This window comes from Pelecanus crispus, chromosome 6 (genome assembly GCF_030463565.1).
Source record: "Pelecanus crispus isolate bPelCri1 chromosome 6, bPelCri1.pri, whole genome shotgun sequence".
Classification (NCBI taxonomy): Eukaryota; Metazoa; Chordata; class Aves; order Pelecaniformes; family Pelecanidae; genus Pelecanus; species Pelecanus crispus.
The window spans coordinates 31,634,353-31,652,372 of NC_134648.1; the positions used below are offsets into that span (position 1 = coordinate 31,634,353).

Here is an 18,020-nt window from a genome sequence, read left to right on the forward strand (position 1 = left end):
GGGCGGGGGGGGGCCGCCCGCCAACGGCGAACGCGCGCCCGTGCGGCCCACGCGCGAGCGGCGTGTTTCCCTCGCGCAGGGGCGGGGGAGGGGCAGGAAGGGCGTGGCCCGGCCGAGGGGAGCGGAACTGCGTCGGCGGGCGGCCCCGGCCAATCGGCAGCGCGCCGCTGGCGGGCGTCGCGAGGCAGCTTTACCGCCGCCGCCGCCGGCTGCGCCCCCCCGCCTCCCGGACGGCCGCTCCGGTACCCGCCTTGCGGGGGCGGCCCCGCCGCGGCGGGGCAGGGGAGGGGGGCAGGAAAAAACGGGAGCGGCCCACGTGATGGGCTGCTGCAGCCAATGAAGACGGCAGGAGGTTGCGCGTGGCAGGCGAAGGCCGCGGGAGCCGCGAGCGGGGCGCGTGGGCCGGGGCGTTGCTCGGCGCCCCGCGCCGCGTGGAGCCGGCGGCGGGAGGCAGGTAGGAGCCGGCCGCCCCCGGGGCGCTGCCCGCCGTCCCCCTTCCCCCCCCCTCCCCCCCCCCCCCCCGGTTTTGAAGTTTTAGTCGAGGTGGCGTGAGGTGTGCGCGTCACGTGAACGCGGCGGCCCAATCACACGTGCGCGCTCGCTCCCCTCCGGCCGGCAGGGCCGCGTTTGAAGCGAGGGGGCCGCGGCCCCGCTGGGCGGCCGTGGCGGGGAGCGGTGGGCGGGCTGCCCTCGCTCCTCGCCCGCCCCCGCGCCGCTTCGTCCGGGGGCGCGGACGGATGGGGGGGTTGAGGGGGGGCGGGGGTGGCAGTGGCTGGCGGTCAGCTGACGCGCGGTGGGGGGGGGAGGGGGGAGGCGGCGGTTAAAGGGACCGAGCAGCCCCGCGGCTCCGCATCCGGGCTCTCCGGCCGGGAAGGGTCGGGTGAGGCCCGGCCCCGAGCAGCTGCCGCCTCCCAGAGCTATCGCGCTCCCAGGGACCGTCCCCCGGCGGGGGCGTGGCCGGCGCCACCCACCCGATGGGGCTGGGCTGCCCGCGCCTCGCCCCGCCCCGGCGGGAGAGCTTTTCCCGGGGACCTGCCCCGGTGGCGGGGGACGCGCCCGCCCCTCTGCCCGCCGGGCGCCACGGGAGGGTGCGTTGGGGGGGGGGGGGGGGGCTGCGGGGCCCCTCAGCCGGGCGCGCCGGAGGCGGAGCGTAACGGCTCGGCGGAGCGGCTCGAGAGCGGCCGCTGGCCCGCGGCGGCGCGCGTGCGCCTGGGCACGTCGCGTGAGGCGGCCGTTGGTGCCGGGCGGGGGCAGCGCTCACCCCCCCGCCGGCGCCCGTGTACCGGCGGCTCGGCGGCCTGGCGCGGCGCGGCGCGGCCGCCCTCATTCTGGTATCTTCCAGCTTTCCCCCAGCTGAGGCCGGGCGCCGCCGAGCCGAGGACGCGCCAGCGTGGCGCGGGAGGCGGCTTCGTGTGGCGGGATTGCGCGCTCGGCCGGCCGGGGCTGGCTTTGCCGGTGCCGCCGAGGGGAGCCGGAGAAATAAACAACGGTGCTTTCCTGGAAGGGCGATGCGGTGCCGGTGTTGGGTTCCGTGGTTGTTGGTGGCCTTAGGTACCGCGCCAGTTGATAAGCAGTTTAAAAGGGGGTTAAGAAATGGTAAGGTGAGCTCAGCCTGTAGTTGGTAGGCGTGAGGCTTAGCAGTTATTTCATCAGCCTGGTTAGATGAGCGGTTTCCAATAATGTGGTTTGAGTTTCTTGCCTGGCTTCTTAAGATGTCCAAACTTATGCAGTTGCACTGCCTTACTCCTAACACATAGTGTCCGAACTCATGGGTTGTCTTTAATTGCACTTGATGGAGTGGGCTAAAGCCCTGAAGATTTGAAGTTGCTACAGAGTTTGAAAACCTAAAGTGGTGTAAAGAAGAGGGCAGGCTGATGAATTGGTCTTGCCACTTTAAGGTATTTTGCCCGATGCAGCCGTTCCCTGTGCGGCTGCAGCACCCTTTCAGTGCCCTCAGGCACAGTTCCTTATGAGTCTGTGTTGAGAACGGCATGGGAAATTGATGCTGCTTGAAAAATGTTGCTGTGGGTGAGCATTTTTGTGCGTGCATCTGTGTGTGTTTATGTGGGGGGAAAAGAAGCATGGTTCTTGGGTCTGGCAGAGATGGGCAGCATTCATTCACTTATATATTCCATCTGGCAGCAGCTGACTATTAACCTCACCTACTGCTTGCTCAGCGTTGGTGCAGATGCTGTTGTGCCTGCCATGGGAGGGAAACGTGTAACTGGAGGAAACCAATGCTGGTCCCACTTGTGAATAAACTTTTTTGGTCACCTACCAGAAAAAAAAAAAAAAAAATTGAAATTCTTTCTCTTTGAGCTTATGCCTCTTCTTCATTTACACCCAAGCCAACTAGATGACTTCTAAAGTATGTGGTTATGTATGTTGGCTTTTAAAAACCTAATTTCCTAAGGAATGGGAAGTCCAAGACATTCTTTTTACAAACAGAATGAAATAGATCTCTGCCTAGAGGGGTGAGAAAGTGCTCTCATCTAACAAGAGGCTGTTTCACACGCAGCAGAGGACCTACTAAAATATTCAGCCATGGTATGCACGTGGGAAACAGTGCCATTAGCTGTGACACCAGCAAGGCTTACTTGATGTCTTTTTCTTCCATAATTAAGGATGTGATGTGGTGTGTGTTTTGGTTTTTTGGGGTGGTTTTTTTTGTTTTTTTCATACTGGGTGACTTTAGAACAAAGAATTGAATGATGGTGGTGCAGTTGCTCTTCTTTCTCCACAGAAAGATGGAGTGTACTTTCACTGTTGGATTCTGGCTGTTCTTAGTACCTATGATAAATCCTTGATACATCTTTTTCTGAACTGGATAAGGAAGAATGCAGCGAGAATGAAATGGGTGAGAAGAATAAGGAAGGCTTGTCATGAGAAGAAAGCAACCAGAAGAGAGGGGTTTTTTTTTTTTTCCCTAATAAGCCCCAAACAGAAAGGCAGTAAGGGATGTGAACAGCATAAAAGAAAATGAATGTGGGAGCCAGATAAAACATATCTACAATAAAAATGTTTGCATTTATTGCTGCAGTCACTATCTTCAGGAAAAGTCAATTTGGAGAATGACAAGACTGTGGCCTAATTACTGTTAAACACATACTTGTGATGATGGAATTTTGCTATTTTGCTAACTCTCGCAGTCTAGTGCTTTCTGCTAATACAGTGTGGTCTGCCTGACCAGAGTAAATCAGTAATGAGGATGGATGTAAACCTGGAACCCATCACCAACACTCTGGTACTCTAACTGGTGTTACTCACTTTTTTTACCATAACTTAAAAGGGGAATAGAGGTTCCCTGGCAGTTCTAATTCAGTGAGCCATTGGTGACTCTGTAGCTGTGAGTATTGCTATAAGACAACAGCTGAGTGAGCAGGATAGTCCTGAGCTCGGGTGAGGGCTCTTTTACTTGCCTGACTTGTTTTGCTGAATTTTCTTCTTTTTGTTCTCTGATTTTTTTTTTTTTTTTCCCCTATGATGTGGACAAGATTCCCAGCTGAAGATGGATGTATGTGATAAATGTTCCTCATGATGGCCATAAAGGGACTGAAATTCATCAAAATGGTGTTATTGCTGCTGATTACGGCTTGTTTCTGCCAGTGTTGCGTGGCAAAAAGCATGAAACATTGGTTTATTCTTCTACTTTGTAATTTTCAGTAGTTTAAATAATAGTATATTGAAAAAAATACAGCAATCATCGAATGTATGAGTAGTAGGCTTATCAATGACTTTCTGATAAAATATGGAAAGTAATGTAAAAACCATTATTGTAAATGTTGAAATAATAACAGAGTATACAGATAAAAAAGAGCAATTATTTGTAGTGAACACTGGCTTTTCTCCCTGCCCTCTCACTGGTGGCTCATACTTTTTGGATTGTGTGTTTCCATTTTGCAGTCTTCAGTGTTTGGGAAGATTTCTGTATTTCCCAAAAGTTCAGGTAACTCTTGGGCGATTGAGAGTATTGTGCACTGTACACTGCAGGATTAACAGTGTTAAACAAAGTGCCAACTTTATGGGGGGCTGAAAGTTCAGACTCTTGTGGCAAAGTGTTAGTGTTGGAGAGGTGAAGGAGGTATTACCCCCCCCCCCCCCCCCCAAGTGTTAGCCCTGTTCCTCCAATAGAAGCTGCTGCTTTTGCAGGGCTGTAGCTGACAGTTGATGAAGCACTTCCTGAGCTACCACCTATTCATCCTGCAATAGTCAGGGCTCCGAGTGTTAAGTGAACTTGTTTTTAGTATAAAGTAATTAAGTGAATTTGGTTTTAGTATAAGTAATGCTCTGGGCTGAAATCTGAGGGTGCACAAGCTGTGTTGTACTTGCTGTGGGGATAGCGCATTCTGTGTGTGGCCAGAGTGTGCATTTTAGCATGTTTGCATCAGCAAGAAAACCTAAATCTGGAAAAGCAGATTTCTTGCCTTCCCCCCCACCCCTCCCCCGCAACAGTCTGTTTCTTGCAAATATTTTTTTTTCAATCTCACACTTTTTAGCTAGATTCTGCTGCCACTTACATCTTTAATCTTCTTGTCACTGGATTATACTTCCTCACTATAGCTAAAGGAAGAACTTAAGCTACTCCTCTATCATAAATGATGTAAACTTTTTTTTTAAAGTAGATTTGGGCTGGGATTCTGTTGCCTAAGGACAGGGGTCCAGAGCTGCCATAGATGCTGCAACTTATTAGACACACCTGTGTAGAGCAAACATTCAACTCTGGGAGGCCAGTACTCTTCTGGAGAAGTAGTTGGAAGCCAGTGGGGTTGGTTATGGTATAGAAAATGGGACTGGATACCTTTCTATAGGCAGTTTAATCCAACCCGGAGTTTCAGAATTAACAGACTTTCTTGCAGAGTGCTGCTGTGTTAATCATTCTCCAAAGTGGCAAAACATTGGCTAAAGAAAGTATGGTTTTGTATTTTAACCCTTCTAGTGTGCACATTGCACAACACTTCTGACTATTATATCACTAGGTTTTCAGGTCTTGATTTTTTTTTTTTTTTTTTTTTATGGCCAAAACTTCAGACTTTGTAGGATTGTCAGGGCTGCCTGGTCATAGTTAGTAATAAACTTGTAGCCTAGGCTCTGCTGACTGTCGCTATGGGTGTATTACATTGTCCTAGTTGGTTTTGATAGCTGCTGTTTTCAGCTACTGATTCTCGTTTCAGCTAGTGCTTGTTTTTAGCTAGTGAATTTGAGAGCTGAAAGTCTCCTTTATGCTCCAGTAGTAGTGCCTTTCAAAGTATACTGTACAACAGAAATGTCCTGTTGTGTATCTACTTGTGTAGTAGAGATCTTTGTATTAGAACTGAAAAGGGGATTGCTAACAAAAAATGTAATCGGCACCTCTTTTATGTTTTCCACAGGTTGGCAACTGTTATGTTCTGCTTAACTGTGTCTGCAGCCTATGTTGCTCTCCCACAGACAGATCTTTAGTAAAGCCTGGGCCTTGAGACCCTCCAACTCGTGATGCGTTACTGAATCTTTACTGATTTTTTTTGTGGGGGACAGGTTAGAAATAAGAGTGGCTGAAGAATACAGTTTTTCATTACAGCTCCAACTAGCAACCTCTGTGGACTGCTGGGTGGTGAAAGTTACAGGCTCTGTGTTACTTGTAGTATGTAGGCTTGAACTGGTGCTTTACACTTGTGGGCGTTACTGAAAGAAGAAATGTGATTTAGTGGATACTGAAATACAGTTTGTAAAGACTGTAGTTCATACTTTCAAGGTTCTGCAAAGCAGGGAATATGTCTGAAAGAAGCATTCTGGGGAAGAGGGTACTTCTTGGTAGTGAACTTCAGCATTTCAAAAAAACCATCACATTACTGGTTAGCATAAGGTAACTCCCTCTCATCAGAGAGGGCAGTATTCAGTTGGTGCAAACCAGTTAATTTCTATGTTGACAGCTGGTGTGTAGTGCAAACAAGGCCTTCAAACTGGTGTTTGTACTGATCTAAATGGGATGTAGTTCTTTACTGCAGTACTCCTGTTTCTTGTCAGCTGTAAGGTGCTCAGGACCGGGTTACTTAAGCTGGTGGGAATCGGTGGTACTGCTGTGGCTTTTACTGGTGAATCTGTTCTCTTGATAAACTAGAGGTTCTGCTTTTGCTGCAGGCAAGGATTTCTACCTGCGTTAGGTAAAATGGTAGAAAAATCCCTGGCAATGTCAACAGTCTCTGGTGTTGCTTCTCTTACCATCACTGGAACATGTGGCTTGTGGGCCATGAATGTGGCATGGCCTGCTATTCGGTGTGTGCAGCTGCTCTTAGTTGTACAAATGGCCCTGTTGCTGAAGGAAGAAAAACTTACTTCTGTATTGTCACTGTTCAGAAACATATTGCTTAATAGAACAATAGAGTGTCAACGTATCCTGTGACCCTAAAACTTGATGACTGCTACAGCTAATATGTGATTGCTGTAGGTATAAAATGACTGTTACTGATCAGTCTTGGACAGAGTGGCTTAATTTTTTAATTGGTGTAATTATTTCTGATTGAATTTGTTAAGGGAAAAATACTGCGATGAATCCAACAATTTGAGGCTGCTGCAGCTCTGTGCCCCAGCTATAACCAGTAGTAAGGCTGAAAATGTATTCTCTGTAGGCACAAGCACATGTATACATGAAATAAACATCTGTACACATCTGGCCACACAGGTCAGGCAGCCACACAGGTACTCACAGGAACACAGACAGCAGCAGCAGCCTTATGCTGCTCCCCTCCCTATCTAAGCAGGATGGAAGTCGGCTAGTGAGAGTGTGTGTATATATATTTTTATATATACATGTATATATATGTATGTACAAGGTAGATTTCCTCCAGCACCTGGGCTTAGACACTCAGTCTGCCTGGGTGCTGGTTCCTGGATCCCAGTCTCCCCAGTTGCTGGCTGCTGGACACTTAAGCCCCCGAGGCCGCAGCCCCGCTCCGGGTGCTGGTACATGCCGTCTCTCTCTCAGCTGGCTGGGACTGCCCGGGTTCCCTGGGACTGCCCAGGTTCCCTGGTGTCCAACACCCCCCCGCCCCACATGACTGTGCCCTTTAGGGAGACACAGATGCGCAAACACACACAGAGCTGGTGGCACTCCCCCCGGGCCCTTTGTCAAGCTGCACCCCCCACACCCTCCACCCCTGCAGCGTTAATAGCTAAACTGGAATGCCTTCTTGATTCCTTGCTTCCCTTTACTTGCCATTTGCTGTATGAAACGTGAAAGCACTTGGCTGTTAGCCTTGGCATTTTCTTGTGCAAAGGTATTTTAGAAACTTCCGAGAGAGAATCATAATTTGAAGCTGTTTTAGAGAATGGCTGAACGTGACCCTTAACAAAACCAATACCATTTCTTTGTGATTTTTCACATCTCTCTCCTTCCAATCCCTCTGAACCTTTATTCACTGCAAATCCGCTGTTGCCAGCATTTGGGGTGTTTCCCTTCCACCATGCCAACCTTACCTAGTATATGGATGTCGTGGTCTAACCCCAGCCAGCAACTAAGCACCACACAGCTTCTGGCTTGTTCCCCCCAGTGGGATGGGGGAGAGAATCGGAAGGGTAAAAGTAAGAAAACTGGTGGGTTGAGATAAAGACGGTTTACTAGGTAAAGCAAAAGCTGTGTGTGCAAGCAAAGCAAAACAAGGAATTCATTCACTCCTTCCCATTGGCAGGCAGGTGTTCAGTGATATCCAGGAAAGCAGGGCTCCATCACGTGTAATGGTTACTTGGGAAGACAAAATGCTGTAACTCCGAATGTGTCCCCCCCTTCTTCTTCCCCAGCTTTATATGCTGAGCATGACATCATCTGGTACAGAATATCCCTGTGGTCAGTTGGGGTCAGCTGTCCCAGCTGTGTCCCCTCCCCTCTTGTGCACCCCCAGCCTACTCACTGGCGGGGTGGTGTGAGAAGCAGAAGAGGCCTTGACTCTGTGTAAGCACTGCTCAGCAGTAACGAAAACATCCCTGTGTTATCAATGCTGTTTCCAGCACAACTCCAAAACACTGCCCCATAAGAAAATTAACTCTATCCCAGCCAAAACCAGCACAATGGGGCTAAAGCTTCCCTTTTGCCTCTGTCCATACCACCCCTTTATAAACTGCTGGAAGTATCAAAATCACAATCTTACATTCTTTCATATTTGCAGAATTTTGTATTTAAGCAGTTTCTCTGTACAGTGAATGTGTTTAATCCTCATTTTTTTTCAGCCTGAGTTCATTCTTCTAGTTAAAAGGGAAAAAATACTCCATGGTCTTCTCCTAGAGACCTGCCTATGTTACCATTTGGATGCACCTTTTTCAAGTGTCTTAAAAACATATTTTCTTTAGTTACGTGCCTCTGAGATGATCTCCCACAGCATAAATTTCTGTCGCCAAGAAACCTTCAAAGGGGTGCTGGCTGGCCTTTGTAACGTTGCTCTTGTTCTGCCCATTTTCTCCATCCTAACAGCACAGGCACAACTGTGTTAGTTAAACTGAGGAGCAGCCTTAGCGACGTTACAGGCTGTAGTAGGCAGCAGTCAGTACGAAATTCTGGTCTACTGGTGACTCTGGACCTTGGTGTCAGCCTGCTAGCTCTGATGCCTCGACATTCTGGCACCACTGTGTAAATATCTGTCTGTCCTTTCATAATGGTTGCAGTGTTGTAAAATAAATACCCTTAATGGAACAAGGCAGGGTGGGACACTTCACGGAGGTGCTTACCTGCAGCCATGCTGCATTTTGGTGTGAATTGCCTTAACACTCAGAATTAGGTTTTAGTGGGCTTATTCTCAGAAGTGCCCGTTTTAAATCAAGGAAATCACATTTTGTATGTGACTGCCAGTCTAGGGGCGGCGCGGCAGACTGCTCGGTTAGGTGCCGAGGGCGGGAAGGCTCCGTTCAGGTTATGCCTCGACTGTGCTAAGCCAGGTTTTGTTCGTTAACTAGTTTGCCTAACATTACGCGGGACGCCAGGCCTTGGGTACTCGGTTACCCTGGGGTGCGGTTTGACAAGTTTGCGTTAGCTGTCTGAAGGTCACGGGGCGCTTGTGCAGCTTTGGTGCTGTGGGGTCAGCTTCTGCCTTGTGCTTTGGCAGAGCAGTGAAAACCTGCGCGGAGGGATGGAGCCCAGCGCTGATCCCTCCGGGCTGGAGCGCTACCTCCCCGGCTGACATTTTCCCCCAGGAGACGTGGGCGCGTGGACCCACGGTCGCGCCTCGGAGTCAGCTCTCCCGAGCGACTCGGCGGTGCGGTGCGGTGCGGTGCGGGTTGGCCGTGCGGAGGAGAGAGCTGGCGCTTTCCCGGGAAGGCGGCGAGGGAGGAGGCGGCCTCCGCCCTGGGGGTGGCGGTGCCGCGCCGCGCCGGCCCGCCCGCAGGGGCGGCTGCCTTAACGGCCCCGGTGCGCCGTGGCGCGCAGGCCGCGGAGGAGCCCGGCGAGCGGCAGGGCTCGGCCGGGGCCGGCCCGGGGCGCGGCGCGGCGCTCGCCGACACTGCCCGGCCCGGGCGGTCGCCGGGCGCGCATCCCGCCGGCGCCGCCCCCCGGCCGTCGCGTGCCAGCGCGGGAGGCGTCCCCGCCGGCGGCGGGCCCCGGGCCAGACCCGTGACCCGAGGCGGGGCCGGGCCTCTCCGCCGGGGGGAGCGCCGCGGCCGGGCGCCTCGCCCGCGCTCATCGGAAGCGGCGGCGGGGCCGCTCGGAGCCCCCGCGGGGCTTCGAAGGCGGCGGCGGCGGCGGAGCGCCGCTCCCGCGCGCGTTCGAGAAGCTTCCCCGCGCGCGGCTCCGCGCCGCGCCGCGCGGGGCCGGGTCGGGCGCCGGGCCCTGCGCTCGGCGCGGGCACGTGACGGGCAGGCGGGAGGGAGGGGGGGGGGCGCGAGCTGGCGGCGCGCCTGCGCGCGCTGCGGCGCGGTGACGTCACCGCGGTGCGCACGCACGTTGTCCCCAGCTGGCGGACACACGGTCCGCGTGAGGAGAAAGGAAGTGGGAGGCCCCTCGCCTCGCCGCACGGTAACTACCGGGGAGCGGGGGCGCGACCGGGGCCGCCGGCCCCCGCCGTCGGCCGCGCCGCGCGCGAACTCCGCGCGCCTCCCCCCGCGCCTCCCGCCCCAACTGCGAAAATTAACACCAGGCGTAGCCACGAGGCGACGGGGCCCGGGCCCGCGGGCCGCTCCCCGGCGGCGACGCGAGGCGCCGCTTCGGGGCCGCCCCGCGGCGCGCGCCGCGGGGGCGGGGCCGCCCCGGGAGCGCCGGCGGCGCCGCGCCGCGCCCCTGTCGCCCGGCCGGGCAGAGCCGGGCCGGGTCCCGGCGAAGAGCGGCGCGGTTTCCCCACGTGCGCCGGTCCCGCTGCCCTCCGCCTCTACCAGCCACCGCAGGCCGCGGTTCGGGCCCCCGCCGCGCCCGGAAAGGCCCGTGCGGCTCCTGGCGGAGGCGGCGGCGGCGGCTGCCCCCATCCAGAGGCTTCCGGCTGGGGGCCGCCCGGCGGGGGGGGCATTGCGAGCGACAAGTGCGGCGCTCGGCCCGTGGCCGTGACGCCACCTGCCCACGGGGGGCGCTCGCCCCTCGCCGCCTCGGGCGCAGCCTGCCGGGCCGGGGCCGCTCCTCCGGGCCGCGCGGCCGCACCGCCGCCGCGGCCTTGAACGGCAGCGCCGCGCGCTCAGCGCTCGCTGCCATTGGCCCCGGCGGCGGGCTCCCGTCGGCAACGCGGCGGCGGTTGGCGGGCTGTGCCGCGGGTCTCGCGCTCCGCAGCTCCCCTCCGCTGCGTGATGGCTTTTCTCACGTGGGCAGCGAGATGTCGTCATTGGCTCGCTGTGCCTAACGGTGCTTGCCCTTCGCCGCGAGAAACCCGTGCAGAACTCCTTGCCTGTGAGCACTGTGTATGTAAACCGTGGGCTTGGTTGCAGGTTGGGTTGGTTTGGGTTTGGCTTTTTTTTTTTTTTTTTTTTTTTTAATTTTGGAAACGGATTCGTTCACATCTGGCTATCTTCTTCCTTTTAGCACATCTCAGTGCAACTTTGAGCGTTTTTGGCCACTGCTGTCTAGTTAGGTGTTGCTTCTTAAATATAAGGTCTCTATACGGGTAGAGAAGTGAAGTATCTGAAGCGGATTAGAACCAACTTCCACAAATACACACGTTTTCTTTGAAATACTGGATTAGAAACTCCGTGCTATAATAAAACAGGCTAGCATGTATGACCAAGTGTGATAAAATGTGTGAAATTGTTCTTGTAATAGACCATGTTAGTGCTGAAATAATGTAGCTTTTGGCTGCTGTAATTGCACATAATCACATTGTAACCACACATATCTTTGACTTGATACTGTGAGCAGTGCTTATGGTACAAATATCTACAACAGTGCAATGTAAGAACTTTAAATGTTGGAAAACAGAAACTATGACTCAGTAGCTCTTTATATGCATAGATTTTTTGATGAATGCATGGTTGTTGAGCTTTTTTGAATTTATTTCTGGCATGTGTAAGTTCTACCTCAAGTAAGTTTAAACTTACAGGCTTTGTGTGTCTCTTCAACGAGTTTTGAAAACAGTTGGTGTATTTTCTTCATGAGCTAATACAATTTTCATGTGTATCGCACACCATTAATGTGAACTCACTTATGATTGTACGTTCGATATACATATAAATATGCTGTATTTTTATATAGAGGGGGGAAGTTGGTGGAAAATCACATACAGTTTAGGATGTGATTCCTTTTTCCACACTCCCATGTATCTGACTTTTAATAGGGACTTATAGTTCTATTGTGTCTTTATAGATGAACATGAGAAAGCTTTTTTGAGGGATAGCTTTTTGTGTTGCTGGGACTTAAGATGCTCTTTATTGAAAGAGCAGGGCAGCATTCTTAAAATAGAAAATATGAAGCTGATTTTGAACAGCTAATTCATTTTGTGTTCTAGACTCTATTAAGTAGTCCTGGGTGGGTGGGTGGGTGGTTGTGGGTGTGTTTGTGGGGAAGTAAAACTGAAAACCAGATCTTGTAACTTAACAGGTCTCAAAACCTATGCAGAACGGTTTGGGGTTTTTTCCTCCAATTTGACTTTTACATGAAGTTTTAAAGTGCAAAGTTTAAAGGGTAGAAGTAGATCTCTTGTTTTTCTAGGTGTCAAGAACATTTATCATGGAGCCTGAAGTGTCTGCCTCCTGAGCTTTGGGGTCATTTCCCACATGTATGTGGCAGCTGGTTTGCACAGAGGACTCTTTTCCTCCTACAGTACCCCAGTCCTAACAAAACAAACATGTCTTGCCAGTTCACTTAAAACTTGTGAATTTGAGTTAATTCTCTGGAAAGAAATATGATTGTTTTCAAGCAGCTAATTCCTAGTGATAGTGATTTACTCTTGTCTCTGGTTCCCACCAACTAGCCATTTTGATACAAGAATCAATCATGTTTTGTCAGTGTTGTATTCCATATATAATAAGGATCAAAATACAAGCATCTGAATGTGGGAATGGCATTCTTGTGAGTTACCAGAAGCGCTTGCTTTACATTTTTTCACACTGGGAAGTGTACAGGCTGTTTGAAAAATTAAGTTGTTTATGACCTTTTGTTAGAGTGTTGACATAATACTTAACCTGTGAGGTAGACACACAAAAGTGGAATTGTGTATGTGGAGGTAAAGGTAACTTTCTTAGTTCCCTGAACAGTGATTAGTCTAGTCATAACAGTACAAATGTTTTCTTGTTTGGTTTAAAGTATTTCCGTAATTTAGAAGATAGAGGTAGCTAAGGTTGCCTGGTGCTTCACATTCATCCATTTAATCTTAGCTGCCTGGCCTTTTGGGGGTTAGTTTGTCTATTTTTCCCCAAAGCTTATCCCTTTGAACTATTTTTTTTTCCCTTCTATTCTTTGTCCCTGCGTTGGATGGACGTTTAGAAGTTCTTGGGGTTGGGGCGACCAAAGAAATCCCAACCACACAAACTTAGTCTTTTTCAAAAAAGAAATTTGGGGAAAATGTTTTTAACGTGGCTTTTTTTTTTTTTCTCTTTTTCCTTTCTTTCCCCCTTTTCATTTTTGGGAAGTTTTGGATCTCTGGGAACTCTTTGTTTCTGGCAAGAGCAAATGACTTCTGCCTTCATGTCAGAGATGTGCCATTTGCTTTTCTGAAAACTTCTCCACGTTTTTCCAAATGCTTTTTGTTAAGCAGATGATCTGAAGAGTTGTGGGAATATCAGAACAAAGAGCACTTTGAAATATCAAGCAAAGCAAGGAGTCCTGTTTTGGTAAAGCATTATATGAAAATGCAGTTTCAAGGTGTCATAGCCCCCATGTCTGTAAGGCCTAAATTATATACACACAGGCAACCTTGATTGATATATCCTAATTGTGCTCAATTTTATAGTACTGATTGTCTTTTAAGTTTTTAATGTGGAGAACTGTTACAAAAAGGATTTCTCATGAGACTTAATTACTTTCTTAGAGCTGTATTTGAATAATTTTAACTGGGTTTTCCTTTTTTCCAGAATGGTGAACACACATAGAAGACTAACATAACTGTGTGGAATTTGTATTTGATTTGAGAGCTTGTAAGAGCGCTCATCATGGAGAAACAGCAGATTGTCTTGGGTAGCCGGGACAGTGGGACTGTGTCTGGTGCAGCACCTGCTTTTTTTGTCATCTTGAAACAACAGCAGGGAAATGGTAAAGCTGACCAAGGAATCCTAGTAGCAAACCGTGATGCTTGTGCTCTTGCCAGCAGCGTATCAACTCCAATAAAATCCAAAATCAAGACCTGCCTCCCAGCTGACTGTGTCTCAGGGGGCATTACCGTCACTCTAGATAACAACAGTATGTGGAATGAATTCTACCATCGCAACACGGAGATGATTCTGACGAAGCAGGGGAGGCGCATGTTCCCGTACTGCCGATACTGGATTACAGGTCTGGATGCCAGTCAGAAGTACATCCTAGTCATGGACATATCCCCTGTGGACAATCACCGATACAAGTGGAATGGCCGTTGGTGGGAGCCCAGTGGGAAGGCAGAACCGCATGTTCTTGGGCGAGTGTTTATTCATCCAGAATCCCCTTCCACTGGCCAGTACTGGATGCACCAGCCGGTATCCTTCTACAAACTCAAACTTACCAACAATACCCTGGACCAGGAGGGTCATATAATCTTGCATTCTATGCACCGTTACCTGCCACGACTTCACTTGGTGCCTGCAGACAAAGCCACGGAAGTCATTCAGCTCAATGGCCCTGATGTGCATACGTTTACCTTTCCACAGACAGAGTTCTTTGCAGTTACAGCCTACCAGAACATCCAGATTACCCAGCTGAAAATAGATTACAATCCTTTTGCTAAAGGATTCAGAGATGATGGGTTGAATAGTCGACCTCAGCGTGATGTGAAACAAAACAATAACTTAGAATTGGAAGGAGGTGATGTTTTTAGCGCTGCTAGCATTCGTGGTCGCCCTGCTGAAGTTGATGCATTAGATTTGCATCAGAGAAGTTTGGATTCTTCATTCATTGGTCAAAATCCATCAGACATTGATCTGGAAAAAGAGTCCTTTAATGCAGAAAGGGACTTCTTGGGTTTCCTGGACACTGACATGTCTTCGGGTGATATGCCAAAGCTAAAACAAGAAGTCTCTGAAAGGTGGGTTAACATTTTCTTTTTAGCACAAATACCAGTTGAGTTGGAGTATTTGGTAAAACATTAAATAATAGGATGCTCAGTAGACAGATTTACAGCTAAAGTTTGCCTGACCTGAAATGGCAGAAGGCTTAGTATTATTAAAAGCTTTTCTTTGTTTAAACAGTCATGTATCAGTCTGGACTTTCTAATGTGTCTGAGGAGGGTAAGAGTGCAGTATTTTTTCCTATGTTGCTTTAACTCCCTTTGTAAAGAAGTGTTGAGGGATTTCTCTTAACCCTCTTAGCATTTTAGAAGACTAAATTTAATTTTTCAGAGTTGTAAACAGAGCACACTGCAGTCATCAAAACATTGCCTTTCTTTTTAGGGTCACTTACTGCAGCGACATGCTGTCCCTGTATCTTCAGTTTTCATTAGCGGATGGGTGAGGATGTGTGGTGTGTGGGGGTATTTAGGTTGGGTATGTGTAGGGATTGCTACAAGGCAGTTGTAACTGGCCACATGCCACTGTTTTGTCAATAACTGCTTGTGTGAGTTCTTTTATTCCACAAAGTAGTATGAGGTAGCCTGCCTGCTGGTAGTCAGTTGCCTCACGTTTGCTGTGAGGCAAGATAATCTGCACCTGGGAAAGTACTTCAGAATAACAGTTACACTGTTCAGACCTTAATTTACTCTGTGGTAATTTTATGTCTATGTACTTATCCAGTACTGACTTTTTGAACCGTTCTATTCATATCACACAAACAGTAGCAAAGCAATCTAGTGTACATTGAGAGGCTACCCATAGTATGGAACCTGCTAACCAGTAGGTGTTTGTGTTGGTAAAGCAAGTCTGGCGAAACCTATTATTTTACTGCACTTTCACTTAGTTTCCAAAATCTAAGCAATAGAATAGAGTAGATTTAGTGAATAGTTAATTTCTGTCAAGAGATGCTAGAAATACTTCGAACCTGAAGAAGTGATTAAAAAAAAAAAAAAGAGGTTTCTCTCGTGCCATGTTTTTTCATGTCTTGTCTGAATACCAGACTTCATCTGCCAAAGACTTAGTGACAAAAGCAGCCTTATGTAGATCAGTACACCAAGAAATTATTTAACTGCAGGATATCAGGATGATGTTAATGGTGTAATTAGAGATCAGTTCTTAGAAAGAAAAAAATTGTATTTATGACATAATTATACAGTTTGTTTCAAAGGCTGTATTACTTTCCTACTTCAGTGTGTTTTAGAGAGGACAAGTTTGCTCTATTTCCCCCCTCCTTGCAAAAAGCATGTCCTTGCCTTTTGAGTAAAAAAGGCTTTTTTTTAAGTAAAAAAACTTCAAATAACAAAGTTCTTCGTTCTTTGAGACTTTATTGAGTTTAGTTGCAATAATTCTTAAGAATAGTAGAATTGCTTTGGGATCTAGAGTGTCCTAACCTTTCTTTTGCAGTATTTTCCAGTGTTGGTGTATTAGGAAGAAGAATGTCTTCTAGACTTCTTATATTCTCCAAAAATGTTGTTGTAAATTCTAGAGAAAAACATCTTGAAGATTGAATGTGCACTGATTTCAGAGAGGATAGGCTTGCTTTAGTTCCTAAGAATACAGCATGGAGAAGTGTTTGGATAACTTTGCGTATTGGAAGTAAAACTCTGAAAGTAATTACTGAAGGGTTTATGTTGTCTTAAGAGTGGTATTTTTTTTCTCCTTGGGGTCAGATGCAGTTGAAGAAGTTAAAATTTTCATCATTTTGTTTGCCTGAAGAAGCCATTGAAGCAAATTATTTGGAGAACTGCCTGAATTGGACAGCTTGGGTTTTTTTGTTCCCTTCTTTCCCAAGGAATAAAAAACATCGTTTTAAGGACTCAAGGACCTTCCTTAAGAACAGATGGTGCAAATTGGCAGACTTAATTTCTTTTGGTCCAAAGCATATTAGATGCCTTCCCTGGTTTCACCTCCAAGACAGTTTATCTCCGAAACGTGCTAAAACCTGCATAGACAGGGAAAGATTGTAAAGGGTTTTTCTCTATTCTGGGCTAGGAACCATCTATCCCTTGATGAATAAATGTTACCACAGTCCTAGAACTACCCTCAAGCATTGTCCAGCTTTTTGTTCTATGTTTTTGTAATCTATGTGAAAAAGTCAGATTCTCTACTTGGAAAGAGAAAAATTGATCTCATCCAAGAAATGGCAGAACTGTCTTTTTATGTGCTGAAGTTTTTCAGAACATTAGTTCTCCTTTTTCGTTCAGATCTATTGACAATGATTTCATGCCATGCAGTTGACATCTGTTCATAAATATGTCAGCCTTTCAAGGACAGTGTTGAGTGAGTGGCATTTTTTTAACCAAACTACACACACTAATATCTACATATCAATGAAGACTGGGCAATTTTTTTTGTTTATCATAGGCAAGCTATTACTACTAGTTCATAGGCACTATCTTGCTTTTATGCAGGGTAGTGATTTCTGCTGAGTTTAGATTTGGGTGAGAGTCAGAAGTTCGGAACTCCTGCCTCTCAGATAATGCTCTCCCAGGGAAGTGGAGTTCCTAGTGCATGGTATGTCCCACCAGTGCTCACTTTTTCTGATGTTTTTGAGAGTGGAACTGCTATGTAAAAGGTTGCATATACCTGAGAATAAATTTAATCTTCAGTTATTAGCGCACTTTGGAAGCAAAGGACTGTTTTTTCTTTATACAAGGTGCTATGATTTCCCCCCCCTGCCCCCGGGGCTTGGTAGTATGTTTAGTTTCATCAGGTGTATTGTAAAGAAAATAAATGTTTAATTTGAGTTGTGGACACTTCAGTAGGAATGCTTATGCCTGGAACCACTCAGCTGTTGGGGGCATGGAGGGAACCACAAGCAAACTGTACTGGTTCTTAAATCTTAGAGGCTAATGTACCCTTTCCCCCTTCCAAGGTCTTTTGAATTTCCTGCTTCAAAAATACACATACTGTGGGATTTTTAATACTCCAGTAGTCTTATTTTTCTAATTTAGTTGCCTTGTGTTTAGCCTGACACTTTTCTTTCCTCCTTGCCTTCCTTTGGGAAGAGGATGGCAAGTGATTTATCCTTCAAACCTCAGCCACAGATTGCTAGATTAATTCCAAAAGAATTTACTGTTTTATTGTGAGGGTACCAAATACGTTACTTGGGGTATAAAGAAGTTTGCTTAAATATGAGCATTATTCTGTATCAGGCAAAGAAAGACCTAGTTAACACATTATTTTACCATTTTTACCTGATCTCAGATTAAGCTGAGGATTTTGAGAGGACGAACTTGCATGATTCATCTTCCCATAGAATACAGGAAGAGAAGTTTCTGTGACTGCTTGTGTTGCATATAACTTCACAAACTAAGGGCCAAATTAAATTACTTCAGTGCTAAAAAGCAACTTTTTTGTTGTTTGAAAAGTTGATAATTGCATCTGAATTTAAAAATCTGTAAAAATGCTGC

General features: G+C 48.2%; 1 protein-coding gene across 2 annotated transcripts in view; it reads left to right on the top strand.

The window, feature by feature from the left end:
• Positions 1-9,931: 9,931 nt before the first annotated feature.
• The window catches only part of MGA (MAX dimerization protein MGA), a 56,198-nt gene continuing 48,109 nt past the window's right edge, over positions 9,932-18,020 (top strand). For both annotated transcript variants that reach the window (XM_075712917.1, XM_075712918.1), the window contains exons 1-2: positions 9,932-9,973; positions 13,444-14,585. In XM_075712917.1, coding sequence (XP_075569032.1) covers positions 13,522-14,585 — 1,064 coding nt within the window. In that variant the 5' untranslated portion in view covers positions 9,932-9,973; positions 13,444-13,521. The remainder of the gene's footprint in view (positions 9,974-13,443; positions 14,586-18,020) is intronic.